The sequence below is a fragment of the Pseudorasbora parva genome, chromosome 19 (assembly GCF_024679245.1).
Source record: "Pseudorasbora parva isolate DD20220531a chromosome 19, ASM2467924v1, whole genome shotgun sequence".
NCBI lineage: Eukaryota > Metazoa > Chordata > Actinopteri > Cypriniformes > Gobionidae > Pseudorasbora > Pseudorasbora parva.
The window spans coordinates 23,413,348-23,427,851 of NC_090190.1; the positions used below are offsets into that span (position 1 = coordinate 23,413,348).

The 14,504-nt window shown below is 42.2% G+C and overlaps 1 protein-coding gene across 1 annotated transcript; it reads left to right on the forward strand.

The window, feature by feature from the left end:
• Positions 1-334: 334 nt before the first annotated feature.
• LOC137047381 (hyaluronan mediated motility receptor-like) lies at positions 335-5,333 on the forward strand. Its single transcript, XM_067425015.1, has 3 exons — positions 335-1,148; positions 1,482-1,760; positions 3,946-5,333. Exons 1-3 carry the CDS (start codon positions 335-337, stop codon positions 5,331-5,333), a joined length of 2,481 nt encoding a protein of 826 aa, XP_067281116.1.
• Positions 5,334-14,504: the final 9,171 nt, after the last annotated feature.

Below are 14,504 nucleotides of genomic sequence, written 5' to 3' on the forward strand. Positions count from 1 at the left end.
GTGGCGCCCGAACAAGGACTTGGACTTTGAACTTGAACTTAAAATGAATTTTTTTTCCCCCTCAGGACGTGAACTTAAAATGAAACTGGACATGACTTTTGGTTGATGATTTATTTCATAAACACTGGAACTGAAATAACAGGTTAAAAAAAAAAAAAAAAAAAAAAAAAAAAAAACTTGCCTGAACTTAAAAGTGTCATATACAAAATGTGTTTTTGAGAACAACCCTGTTTTACATGTTTGTATCCTTGCCTACATGCTGATTGACGATAATTAAGTCTATTTTTGTGTCAGAAATCCCTGTATTGTATTAATTTTTTTTTCTTCCATTGCCATGGCTACTCCTATACGTCACCCAGCTCTCTCTGCCTCCTTAGACTTGGAACATGTTCCCCCTGACATTTCTACCCCTGTATATGTGCCCAACTTGGTTCCATCCCGTACTAGAAGTCAAATGCCCCATACACATGATCAGTCCCAAGCTTCTTCCTTGCCACAGTCTTTGGACATGGATCTGGTGTCCCCTGTATTGGAAAAATCAAGTAAATCAAGTTGGGAAGACCAAAAGGAACCTCTTGAGGGGCTCTCCACACGAGAAGGTGTTTCTATTGATGCTGTTCAGTGTGAACTCCCATTGGTACTTCCTACCCCTGGAAGGGAATTGGGTAGGCTTACTGACCAAGCCCATGACCACCTGGACAAATTTCAACAGAAACAGGAAAAAGTTCTAAATGAGTTGGCCAAACAAGTTCAACGTAGTCGATTCCATCTGGAATCAAAATTGAACAAACTCACTGGACAAACCGAGCAAAGTCTTCGGAACCTCCACACATTTGTATCAGCCAGTAAAGAAAAGTTTGACCATGAAATGGACACCATCATGAAAGCCAATAAAACCGTGATTTCAAGTGAAGTGGATCAAGCCAAAGCTACAATTGTGTCTGATCTTGGATTTATGATTAAGCAGATGCAAATTGAATTTCAAGATGAGCTACAAGTTACACAGAAAATGTTTGACAAAAAGAATTTTGAATTGATCAAATGCGTGGGTGACTGTACCTCAATGTTAAAAATCCTGTCTACAAAAGTGGATGATGTAAGTGAGAAAGTAAATTCAATTGCTGCAACTCACAAGAGGGAAATAGAAGGTATACATGACAAAATTAAGCAAATAACTCAGCCAGCATTATCTTTTCAACAAAGCAGTGCAACAGTAATACCCGCTGTTTCTGGTTTTACTCCAGTTTCCAAAACTGATCACATCAGACTAACCTTTCCTACCTATGGTAGGCCAGGAGATGATCCTGATCCATTACTTTATCTATCCAAGTGTGATGATTTCCTTGCATTACATCCCTTATCAGACACAGATATTTTGGCTACTTTCAGAACAGTTTTCCATGGTACGGCACGAGATTGGTGGGAGATAACTCGCACCAAAGTAACATCTTGGGAAGAATTCAAGACCTCTTTCGTGTCAGCATTTCTGGCTGAAGACTATAAGGACGAACTCGCTGAACGTGTTCGAACTAAAAAACAGGGGGAAAATGAATCCATCAGAGATTTCGCATATTCGTATAGAGCTCTCTGTACAAGATGGAACCCTGAACTCACAGAGTTAGACATTGTGAAGCTGATTGTGAAACACATAAAACCTTATCTGGCTAGTCAACTCCGTGGAAGAGTGAATGATGTGGACGAGCTTGTGCGTCTTGGTCATCAATTGGAAAGAGACCATGATCAGCAGCTTGAGTATGAACGTAACTTTCATGGGAGAAAGGTAACGTCAATGCAGAAAGGATTGTATCCTGGAAGTCAGCAAGGAGAAAAAACACCTATGTGTTGGCGCTGCAAAGGTTCACATCCTCCTGGCTCATGTCCGCATTATACTTCTGCCTCTTCTCAGTTTGCCAATCAAAACAAGCAAAAATCTGATAATTCGCAAAGCAGTAGACACTCCGGTAAAACCTGTCGTCAATGACGACCTCCAAGCCAGATCATAAAGACTTTTCTTCTTTTTCAATGGCTGTTCCACCACAACTTCTTGTACCAATACATATTAAGTCTTGGTATGGAAAGGCTATTCTTGATACAGGAGCCAGCTATACATTACTACATGAAGATCTCTGGGCTGAACTAAATAGTTCAAAAGAAGGTCTTAGGCCTTGGACCCATGGACCTTTGTATTTAGCCAATGGTGAATCAGAGTCACCTCTTGGTTGGACTGCTTTAGAGATTGGGCTACATGGCAATATTATTAACATCTCTGCAGCTGTGCTTCCAGCAAAAGCTCTTGCATATGGAATTGTCCTAGGTCTCGATTTCATCTCGTGTAGCAAACTTCAGATAAATGTAGCAGATCAAGTATATGGGTTCAAAAATACACCCTCTGTTGTCCATCCCTTCCAACCTGGTAATGCATCTGTGGCTGGATGGAAAGGGTTTGGAAAGAAGAACAACAAAAGATGTTACGAACAAAAACATCAGCTCGGCCTCATTAGCTCCATTCCACCACCTATGTGTGCTTTAGAAGAAGTCCAACTCAATATGCAAGATTATATAGAGCAGGCTGTTTCCTCCGCCCAACTACCTGAGGTTGTAAAGCCACATCTACGGGAACTTCTGCAATCAAACCCTGAGGTTTGTACCCACACAACTGGCAAAACAACGGTACTACAGCATCAAATATATTCCACAGTTAATGTTCCCATAAAACAAAAACCCTATCGGATGTCCCCAACAAAACAGGCCATAGTCAAAGAACAGCTTAAGGAGATGTTGTCCTCTGGAATTATTGAACCATCACATTCGGGCTGGTCTTCGCCTGTAGTGTTGGTCCCTAAAAAGGATGGTGGTCATAGATTCTGCGTGGACTATAGGAAACTTAACTCATTTACTGAAAATGATGCTTACCCTCTTCCTTCAATTGCAGAAATTCTAGAGTCCCTTGCTGGTTCAGTAATTTTTACCACCATTGACTTAAACAGTGGATATTGGCAAGTATCAATGGCCCCCGAAAGCAAGTTCAAGACTGCTTTTATAACCCCCTCAGGACTCTATCACTTCAATGTAATGCCTTTTGGGTTAAAAAATGCTCCAGCTACTTTCCAGCGGCTAATGGAGTTGGTCTTGGGAAATTTACGGGGACATTGTTGTCTTGTCTATTTAGATGATATCATCATCTATTCCTCGTCTGTGTCCCAACATTTCTTAGACATTCAAAAGGTGTTTAACCAACTACGTCAAGCAGGTCTCACTATCAACATGAAGAAAAGTAAATTCTGCTTGGAAGAAATCAAGTTTTTGGGACACATTGTGAGTATCAAAGGTGTCACTGCAGACCCTGGAAAAGTGCAGAGCATTCAATCGTATCCAGTCCCAAAAAACCTCAAAGAGGTGCAAAGGTTTCTTGGGTTGTCGGGGTGGTACCATCGTTTTGTTCCAGGGTTCTCTAAGATTGCAGAACCTTTGAATGACTTGAAGAAGAAGGGGCATCCTTTCATCTGGTCTTCTGAATGCCAACAGGCTTTTGATCAACTTAAAGCATGTTTGATTTCACATCTGGTACTTGGCCATCCAAAGCCAAACCTTCCGTTTACTGTCTATACGGATGCGAGCGAGACCGGTCTTGGGGCTGTTCTTGCACAGAAAACAGGCCCAGACACGGGACAAGTAATAGCATATGCTAGCAGAACATTAAATAAGGCAGAAACAAACTATTCCGCTACAGAAAAAGAGTGCCTGGCGGTTGTGTGGGCCCTTGAAAAGTGGCAACACTATTTAGAGCAAAAATTGTTCACAGTAATTACTGATCATTCTGCCCTGCAATGGGTCCTTACTTCCCAGAAAACCACAAATCGTCTTTTAAGATGGGCTCTGAGGTTACAGAAATTTGATTTCGGATTCCTACCACCACTGGATGTGTCCTGTTTTCTTCGGAAAAAGAGAAGGATGACCTTCCTCTCACTGCCGACCTCATTTGGGAAGAACAACACAAGGACCCTGAGATTGAGAAATTGTTTAAGGCAGTAGCAGAGGGAGAAAAAGAAGCTGAGGAGAAATATACGGTCTTGGAGGATAAGTTGTACAGAAAGAAACAAGTAAATGGTACACAAAATCACTACCGCATATACATTCCATCCTCACTTACTTTCCAGATGTTTGAAGCTTACCACAAGAATCCTCTCAGTGGCCACCTGGGAATCTTTAAGACATATAAGAGACTTCATGCTGTTGCGTTCTGGCCAGGGATGTGGTCGGATGTGAAAAAGCTCACCAAAAGTTGTGAAAAGTGCGAGGTCCTGAAATACGACAACAAAAAGCCTGCAGGGAAAATGCAGCAAAACATTGTTAACAATCCTAATGAGATGTTAGGAGTGGACATCATGGGTCCCTTTCCCCGAAGCTCTCAACAGAATGAGTATGTGTTGGTGACTGTGGACTATCATACCCGATGGGTAGAGATCTTTCCCATGCGTGCAGCAACATCTCAAACCATTGCACGTATCCTCAGAGCAGAAATCTTTACACGATGGGGAGTCCCAACATACATCCTTTCGGACCGTGGTTCTCAGTTTATTTCGGCTGTATTTCAAGAACTCTGTAGACAGTGGGCGATCACTCAAAAACTCACCACTGCGTATCACCCACAGACTAATATGACTGAACGGGTGAATCGCACCTTAAAATGCATGATGGCATCTTATGTCGAAGAAAATCACAAAAAGTGGGATCTCTACCTCCCAGAATTCAGGTTTGCATTAAACTCTGCGGTACAAGAAACCATCGGACTAACACCTGCAGAACTGCACATTGGGAGGAAACTTCAGAGCCCTATGGATAAAATTCTTCAGGCAGATATTACTGTTCATCCCGACACTGTTCCCTATGAGACTGTCCATCGACTGAAACGGTTTCAAGAAAATGCGGAAATATGCTCTAAGAAAGCACGCCTTCGTCAGCTTAGAAACTATAATAAAAATCGAAGGGAAGTGTCTTACAAATTTCAAGATCGAGTCTGGGTAAGGAACTTTCCGCAGTCAAGTGCATTACATCATTTTACTGCTAAATTAGCCAAGAAGTGGAAAGGACCTTACCGAATCGTACGTAAATTGGGACCTGTGAACTATCAGGTAGTGATCGAAAGCACTGGGGAAGATGTCAGAAATGTTCATGTGTGTAATCTCAAACCTTGCTACCCTACAGCTGAAGATCTGGAAAGAAAAGAAAAACAGAACCTTTTAGATCTCTTTCTGGAATCCTCAGATGAGGATGATTTCCCTGGATTTGATGCCAACCATGGGTTGACTTCCCAAGGGGGGAAGAGTGTGTAATGGAGCATTACATGAAAATGCGAACTCAGTGTTTTCATACATCACTGTCAAACAACGAATAATCCAAGCTAATGCAAAAAAATTTAACCAAATCATTATGATAATTATCTTCATTATTTATCTGAACGAAAAAATAAAAATAATGAGAAAGAAAAGGGTGTGGTCCGCTAACGGAGAAAAAGAAGGGACATGCGTGAAGGAAAGGGAAGCGAAGACGAGACGCGGAAGTGAGAGCCGGGTGGAAATGGCGGAATGGGGCTGTTGAGCGGTTGCTGAGAATAATTAGTTGTTGTTGGAGTTTACCTACTCTCGATTGAATCGAAAACTTTGTGGGTACACCAGGAAGACCGCTGGAATCTTCGGATGTCCTCTGCAAAGGGAAGAATTGTGGCAATCAGAAAGGAAAAGGCCTCCGTCAACGCCGAACGGGTTTGAGGGATTTTGATTCTCCTCTTATAACTTGACTGTTGGCAGAAGCTAATTATTCTTGAAGAAACTTTTTTCCCCTTGACTCTTAAGATAGGAGAGCGCAAAACAGACTGTTTCCATGCTTTTAAACTTCTTGCGATCTCTCATTCTCTTAAAAAAGTTAGACCCTTGGTAGATTTTTTTCTTTTGGCCATTTCCCCGTTGGAAAAACGAACTCTAACGAATAACGAATATAGAACTTTAAATTGAATATTTTTTGGTTGGAGTAGTTTGTTTTATTTCGAGGGTTTTGGTTATTTACATTATTTATTTTGTTTGACTTATGAAAAATGTGATTTTGAATATCATGACCATGTAAGTTTTGTATAGAAAATTCTTTGAACGAGTTCATGTCATTGAGATGTTTTGAACTAAAATAATAATACTTAATTTCTGAACTTTGCGAGAGGCATTCGATGTGTAGTTTTTCGACAGTAATATAAACTGTCTGGCGCCCGAACAAAACCTTTCAACTGCCTGGCCCCGCTACAAGGTCTAAGATTTCCTCAGTTTGAAAATGCCATTGATTTTTAAGATTTATTGATTAATTGTCTCTGAAAATATTGTCTTCTTTATATCAATTTTAGCTGTCAGGGTGTTCAGTGTAACAGATACATATTCAATCTTTTGTTCTTCTTTTTTCAGAAAAATAAAACATTCACTTTTGCAGTTTTATGGCTTTCAAAAATGGATGTTAGCTGGCTTTCAAAAATGGATGTTAGCTGCTAAACTGCATGAACACCAATTCCATCATGCAAGACTTTAAAAGTCCAGAATAAATGGTCACATTTAGTATTGTCACACTGATTGAAGGAGTAAACACAGAAGATGGACTCTGTGGCTTTATTACAGACAACAGGATCAACAGAGCAAACAAAATAGTATAATGCAATGTATGCAGACAAGGAAGTGAAGCATGGGCTGGGTAAATTAAGGCATTATATTGTGAAAAAAACAGTGCTTCATAATACAAACAATCATGGGTGACTTTTGGTGACTCCACAGCCAGTGCACATACTGTGCAAGATCTATATCCACATGAATGTTCAGAGCATAAGCAAGAAAAACTCACTGTTCAGAGAGTCATGCTACTCAACAGTCTAGTCTACTAACCTTAATATAGGTTAAGTGTTCTTTGCCCACCACTACAACGTAACTTCAAAAGTCGCCAATGTTAAATAAAAAATATGCAGGGAACAGACTTACATTTAAAATGGGTAGATTCAGTTTCAGATTTTTACAGAACATTTTTACAGATAGCCCACAAATACATATATAGATACGGTATATACTGCACATACTGGCAGAATTATTCGGAATCTGCACAGACTAATTACAAGCTCCAGGCAACCCTTCTGAGAGGAGTATCTTTCCTTTGTCCCTCATTTTTCTCAGCTTGCTTCTTAATGACTGGCGCTTCTCCTCAGCACAAATTTGGTATTGTTTTAAAAGTCCAGTATTCTAACTTTGTGAATATACACAGCAAATTATTGATGGCATAAGTCTGAAGCAATGAAATGTTTCAAACCCGCACTGATGTAAACATAACAATCTTACTCACACTGAATGACACATCCGTAGTGTGCACACAAAGATGCTTTAGACAGTGTACAATCTTTTGGAACCTTAAGAAAACATTCTCAAATTTGACTTTGCTGACTCTATCAAATTCAAACAGGTGTAGCTCAGTATTTTTTGTTTGAATCCAACAAATCCTACACCATTATAACATTTTAACTATTAATAATACAGTTATAACAGTAACACATTTTTGTCAAACTACATTTTTTTTATTTTACTGAAAACGTGTCACATATAGTGTCGTTGTCCTAATTATTGTCCAAGTGTGTTAGAAAACAATAAATATGTCAGTATAAAACATTTTACTATCTCTACCATTTTATCATTGCTTTCGCAATTGAGAGGTGTGTTTTGGTATTGTATTTTCTTATCAGTAAGCGTTATACATTTAATATAAATTGAGTATTTTCATTTTTGCAAAGTCATTTTGACAAGCCAGACCCCCATCAAGATGTTGGGTCTGGGAACTCACCATTGACAGGGCTCAATCCGAGGGGTGGGATAAACGGTTGTCTTTCAAACTCCCTCTGCACGCAATTGGAAAGCGCTACAACCAACCAGAGCAACATGAAGCGGAGCTACGTAGTTGATCGATTAAAATTTCACTGTATCTAGTCGGCAAAACTCAGAACACATCTTCCCTTCTTAAGAATGATTTCAGTGCCGTTCTTTGTTCTTTTTTCAAAGAAAAGCTTAATTCAAAGTTGTCCAGAGTCATGGCCAAAGGCATTTCGAAAGACCACCGTTCGCCAACTTCTTTGTTTAGAAGTACCACGCAACTCTGTCATCACTATGTTAAGCTCGCCCACCGATTCTATACACAATGTGATTGGCCTGACCAGAGTTTTTTTCCAGCTCAAAAGTTTATTGAGAGTTGCTAGACTACATTTGCGACAAATAAGATTTGCTGCCGCTAGTGTGCATCTAGATTTCTAGGATACAAGAAAGCAACTGCGTCATAATGGTGTCACTGTTAAACTTCAAATTGGTCTGCAAGAACACATTAATGTGTGAACAGAAGTGAGATAGAGATAGTAAAGAAAATAGATGAAGTTTGCTACTCATGTCTTGTGTGTTTCTCTACTTAATAACTCCTGAGAGCCATCACTAGTTTGTTATCCATTTTATTTCATACTGTCTTGGAGAAAGATTCAAATATATATATTTTTTTATGATTTTTCTTTCCCTAATTGCTTTAATATAAATTTCCAAGACATACATTAATTCCATTCATTGATTTTTTTTTTTTTTTTTTTTTTTTTTTTTTAATTAAACTAACCTGTTATACTCAAAACCAGTTAAAACTGTGAGATGGAATGTTATAGATTATACAACAGTTTGAACGTCACCCTATTCTGTTTTTCTTAAATATATGGATGCATGTGGGACACTGTTACCGGTTGTCACATAATATAGTCATATTAGCACATCTCTCAGGAAGTGTAGCGGCAGTTTTGGGGAGGCTAAAGCAGTGTGCCAGCCCATCAAAAGACTGTGTAAAATGGAAGTGAACGCTTACAGTGACCAATATGAATTAGCCTGTGGAGGAATGTTCCTCACCACCCCCAGCGCACACCCACTCAGCTGTCCTCTACTGTTTATTTTCTAGTGAGGATGTGCACATTTTACACTTTTCCTTCCTGCATTCATTGGTTTGATGTGCCAACCAACAGCCTAGGGGGGCTACTGACAGCACGCTGTTCACCATCCTGCATCTTCCAGCCCCTCCGCTTCATCTCAGAGAGCTCGGAATAAATGGAATAAAGGAGAGCGTGCTTCTGAAAAACTTGCTAGGGCAAACATGAGCAAAGCATGTCATGTGAAACTGCTGTACAGGTAACCTTACGGATTATCTCTGTCTGGGGTTTCATTAAATAAATGTGCTGTATTTGTAATATTTTTAATTTCTTTTGCGTTTTGTGCTGTGAATGAAGAGGTAAAAACAAACATAATGCTCCTTCATAATGAAGAGATGTCAAATATATTAGAAAAAAACTACTATGATAATATAAATATATTTATAATCATATACATAGATCTGATTGTTTAATTACTTAGCTTTTGGAATGATTACCAGTGAGACCAGTTTGTTTCTTCAAGACATATCTTACATCAGAACAGAATTATAGTTGTAATTTATCAACACATTGATTATTTTCTCATACGAGTGATTGTGAAAAATCTATCCACAACTATGATTCTCTGCTTCATTTATCTAGTCATTTGTTACGTTTGTTTTGAATCATCTGTTTAAAAAAAAAGTAGAAAAAAGAATCATTATCCAGAATATTTTAAAAAAGATGATGCTAAAATTTAAAACAATAAAATCAGATACATCCTTTTATATATTCTTTTCTTCACATCTTATGTAGTGTGTCATCTTAAATTAAAGCCTCTAAAGTAAATTGTGGAAGTATAAAATCACACTGGAAATCTGGGGCTGTATTCACAAAACATTTGATCTTACCACTAAGAGTTCTCCTACATAGCAGTACAAGTTCTTAGCTAAGATTTTTTTTTCTTAAAAGCGATTTACAAAGCTAATGAGACCAACTTTTCTAAGGACTAGAGAGAAGTCTTAAGCTAAGAGTAAGGGCGGAGTTCTCCATTCCTATGGATGATGTCATCACGCTTAATAAGTATACACACAGTGTTTGGCTGATGGAGAATGAATCTCTGTCAGTGATAGAAATATTGTAGAACAAGGCATCTGTTACGTGTGTCAGAGAAAGGAAGATCCAAGACGGTCAAAAACAATGGGTTTTATTCAGAACAAACGTCAAACAAAACATCTAACACTGGGATATAACTTGAACATCACTAAACTAACATCAAGACCGGACAAGGGAGGAATGAACACGAGGGAACTAAATAGACCACGGCTGGAGCGGAGCGCATGAGGAAGCCTGGAGAGGGTTTGTGGGAGCCTGGGGGCGGGCTCTGGGTTGGAGTGGAGTCCAGTAGGCACGGAGGAGTCCGGAGGAGAGTCCCCAAAACTAATTAGCCACCGCTCATGTGGCTCTGGTGCGGGCATGGCCATCTTGGCTGGAGGCGAGGGCTTCTTGGCGGCCCTCCTCCGCCTCTTGGGCCTTGGGGCAGGCAGGGCTGCACCGGATGGCCCCCTGGAGGGATAGGTGGAGGAACCCGGCTGCTGGCGAACGGTCACGGCCTTGAGTGTTGCTGATGGGACTGGATAAGGAAGACACACATTCTCTTGTTTCTCTTCAATCTCGAACTCAGGACAATTTAGGAACAAAATCAGATTGATTGTCTCGACCAGGGAATAGGAACAGCAGGTTCCAGAAACCGAATGTGTCCTCATCCAGACCCATCAGAAACACTGCATTAAGCGGGGCATGGGGCCAGTTCACCAGATAGGAAAACTCTGTAAATTCCTCCACATACCCCACCAGTGGCCGTCCACCCTGCCTGAGGCCCCACAGTCGATCCACCGCGGCAGTATATGTGGATGGAGACTCGGGAGACATGGGGACCAGAAGAATCCCTATCTTCATCCTGGATGTCTGGGAGGTCCGGTCTTCTGTTACGTGTGTCAGATGTGGCAGAGAAGAGAAGATCCAAGATGTCCAAACACAATAGGTTTTATTCAGAACAAATTTCAAACAAAACATCTAACACTGGGATATTACTTGAACATCACTAACCTAACATCAAGACCGGACAAGGGAGGAATGAACCCGAGGGAACTAAATACACACACAGAAGACTAGACTAATGAGAGGGACAGGTGGCAAAGATAACAAGACACAGCTGACAGCACTAAACTAACGAGGGGACTAAACAGTTGCAGGAAACTAAGAACAAAGGAACATGCGACTAAACTCAACACAGGGGCTGTGTCCAAAACCTGGAAAATGCTGCCTTCGGAGGACACATTTGAAGGCAGGAAGGCATCAAGCTGCGTCCGAATCTAATGTTTGCTTCACTTCCTGTCTCCTGAGACATCTTCATCTGATCGTTTTTTGAAGGCAGCGTACATGTGTCCTTCACTGCCTTTGATATCCCACAATCCTCTGCTTTCCATTTAGTGACAGCTGAGCTAGGGAAAAAAAGATGGCGTCCAGAAGTTGCGTTTGCGGGTCAGTTTGTGTGTAAATGTACGATTTTTATGAATATAATAATAATAATAATAGATTTTATTTATAATGCACTTTTCATTCCGAAGAATCTCAAAGTGCAACAAAGGGGGGGGGGGGGGGGGGTAACAACAAAAAATGAATAACAAGTAAAAATATAGAATACTACAAACAATCAACCAACACAGAAAACAGAACAGAAACAGAGCTGATGGTGAACAGAAACAGAGCTGATGGTGAACAGAAACAGAGCTGATGATGAACAGAAACAGAGCTGATGGTGGACAGAAAACAGCTGATGGTGGAAGTCTCTGTTAGCTCCGCAGCACACTGTTAGCTCCGTAGCACACTGTGGTCCACTCCATGTTTCAGATTTCTCCCAGCGGCAGTGTCCCGATGACATCGCCGAGGCACGACAGCTGAAGACCAGATGATGGGTCTTCTTCATGATGATTCAAATGATGGGGATCGCTGCAGCACCATGCAGGAGGCAGAACATTCCTCCGGGCACTTCTGTGGACACACCGGGGCCGGCGCAGATGTCCAAGCCGCTCCACGGTCGCAATGCAGGACGGAACAGCGGCGCAGCCGAGAAGCAGAACATCCCAACATCATGCCGGACACCGACGACGAGAGCCCGGATGACGCTAGCCCGGTGCAAACTTCAGCCACCATGCAGCCCAAGCCCAAGGGAGACCACCAGTGAGCACCCGCGGCGAGAAACATCAAATGTCCTCCAAACCAGAAACCAACCGCAGCAATTCAAACGTAAACATTAGAGAAGCGGTTGAAAACGGTGAAACGGCGAAACGACGAACAACGACCTCTCAACGACCTCTCAGTGGCTGCCAGCAATCAGCAACAGTCCCAATTGTAGCTCTGACTGTTAGACTAGTCACAAACATAAGGACATAAAATAAAATGTAAATCTAATAGTACATTAACATGATTTGTTGTGGGTGGAGAAGCGGTGAACAGACAACGCCAGCGTCCTCTCCCCCACGTTACCTAGCCAATATATTACACTTCTGATGTCATTTCTAGCGAGAAATCACTACTGTAGTGATTAAATATGTGTTTAGTTCTCACCAAAGCTCTCTATTTTGCTGTAGATCATTAAACTGTTACACTGCCTTAGCAGTCTGTCCGAAATTAGATGAAATACATATGTGGGGGTCACCATTACCGGCCACTTGTAAAGGTGAGTACATAGTCGGATACAGGCTCCACTATTTGTGGAGCCTCAGATTGTAAAATCTGGCGAATGTGTTCGGTGTCGCCCAGCCTGCAGCTCTGCAGACGTCTGTTAGCGGAGCGCCATGCACTAAAGCCCAAGAGGAGGCCACACTCCGAGTGGACTGTGCCCTGACCCCAAGGGGAAATGGGCACCCCTGCTGCTGGTATGCCAAAACAATGGTGTCCACTATCCAGTGAGACAACCTTTGCTTTGAGAGAGCCTTCCCTTTCAGCTTCCCACCATAACAGACAAAGAGCTGGACTGAGGTCCTGAAACACTGCGTCATGTCTACGTAAGCGTGGAGAGTGCATACTGGATAGAGCAGTGCCAAGGCTGGGTCTGCCTCCTCCAAGCGCTTGCAGGTTCACCACCCGGTCTCTGAACGGAGTGGTGGGAACCTTGCGCACATATCCAGGCCGGGGTCTCAGGATCACATTAGAGTCACCCGGCCTGAATTCCAGGCATGCTTCGTCAACCGAAAATGCCTGCAGGTCCCCTACCCTCTTGATGGAGGCCAGTGCAGTCAGGAGCGCTATCTTCATAGACAAGAACTTAACATCTACTGAACGCAACGGCTCAAATGGGGCCCTTTGCACTTAAAACTACTGAGAGGTCCCAAGATGGTACGAGAGGAGCACAAGGAGGATGTAGTCTCCTCGCACCCCTCAGGAACCTGATGACCAGGTCGTGCTTAGTTACCGGCTTACCGCGGTCATGGTAGGCGGCAACAGCAGCTACATAAACCTTCAAGGTGGATGGAGACAGCCTTCGATCCAACCCTTCTTGGAGAAATGACAGCACTGACCCGATCGGGCATTTTCAGGGGTCTTCTTGGCGAGAAGAGCACCAACTGACGAAGAGGTTCCACTTCAATGCATAGGCCTGTCTCGTGGACTCGGCCCTAGTGGAAGTGTTTATAGCCACCACCAGAGGTGGTAGGGTACTCAAACCTGCCGTGTCCCATCCAGGAGCCACACGTGGAGGTTCCAGAGATCGGGACGCGGGTGCCACAGGGTGCCCCGTCTCTGAGAGAGGAGATCCTGTCTCAGAGGAATCAGCCAGGGAAGGGCTGTCACAAGGAGTACTAGTTCTGGGAACCAGGTCCGGCCGTGCCAGTACGGGGTGACCAAGATGACCTGCTCCTTGTCCTCCCTTACCTTGCACAGAAGCTGTTCAAGAAGGCTCACTGGGGGGAATGCATACTTGCGTAGGCCCTGCGGCCAGTTGTGCACCAGTGCATCCGTGCTGAGCGTGCCCTCGGTCAGGGAATAGTACAGGCTGGAGCGTACTGGGACAGTACCTGTGGGAGCGGGGAGGACCGGGGTCTAGTGGAGTCCATGGTATGAGAGGTCAGGGCTGTTTTGGCAGCAAAATGGGGACCAACTTAATATAGGAAGGTGGTCATAATTTTATGCCTGATTGGTTGTATATATAGTACAATAAATATATACTGTACTAACATTGTTACAAGTTTCATTCAACATTGTTATGAGTTTCATTCAACATTCAAAAAACATCATAAACTAGTGTTAATGTAAAATAAGATTTACCATAAACAAAAACGCCCCAGCCTGAGGTCATTTTTTCATGTTCAATAATAAGAATTTTAAGAAAAATATTTTTTTTCATTGGCTCCTTCTAGGGGTGAGAGTTAAAGGCTTAAACTCCCAAATAAAACAATTTCATTTTTTTCCACCTGGTGATGGTCTCGATCTCCACGTCAGAGAAGTTTCGCTTCTTTGTCATCTTCCGTGTGTCCATGGCGTAAAATGAAGGCGTGGGGGAGGC

Excerpts from the sequence above, each read along its gene's own strand:
- LOC137047381 (XM_067425015.1), top strand. The coding sequence starts at position 335 with ATGGCTACTCCTATACGTCACCCAGCTCTCTCTGCCTCCTTAGACTTG. Across the intron at positions 1,149-1,481 it reads TCACAAGAGGGAAATAGAAG|CATTTCTGGCTGAAGACTAT; the intron begins GTATACATGACA and ends CTTTCGTGTCAG. Across the intron at positions 1,761-3,945 it reads TCAGCAGCTTGAGTATGAAC|AGAAGGATGACCTTCCTCTC; the intron begins GTAACTTTCATG and ends CTTCGGAAAAAG.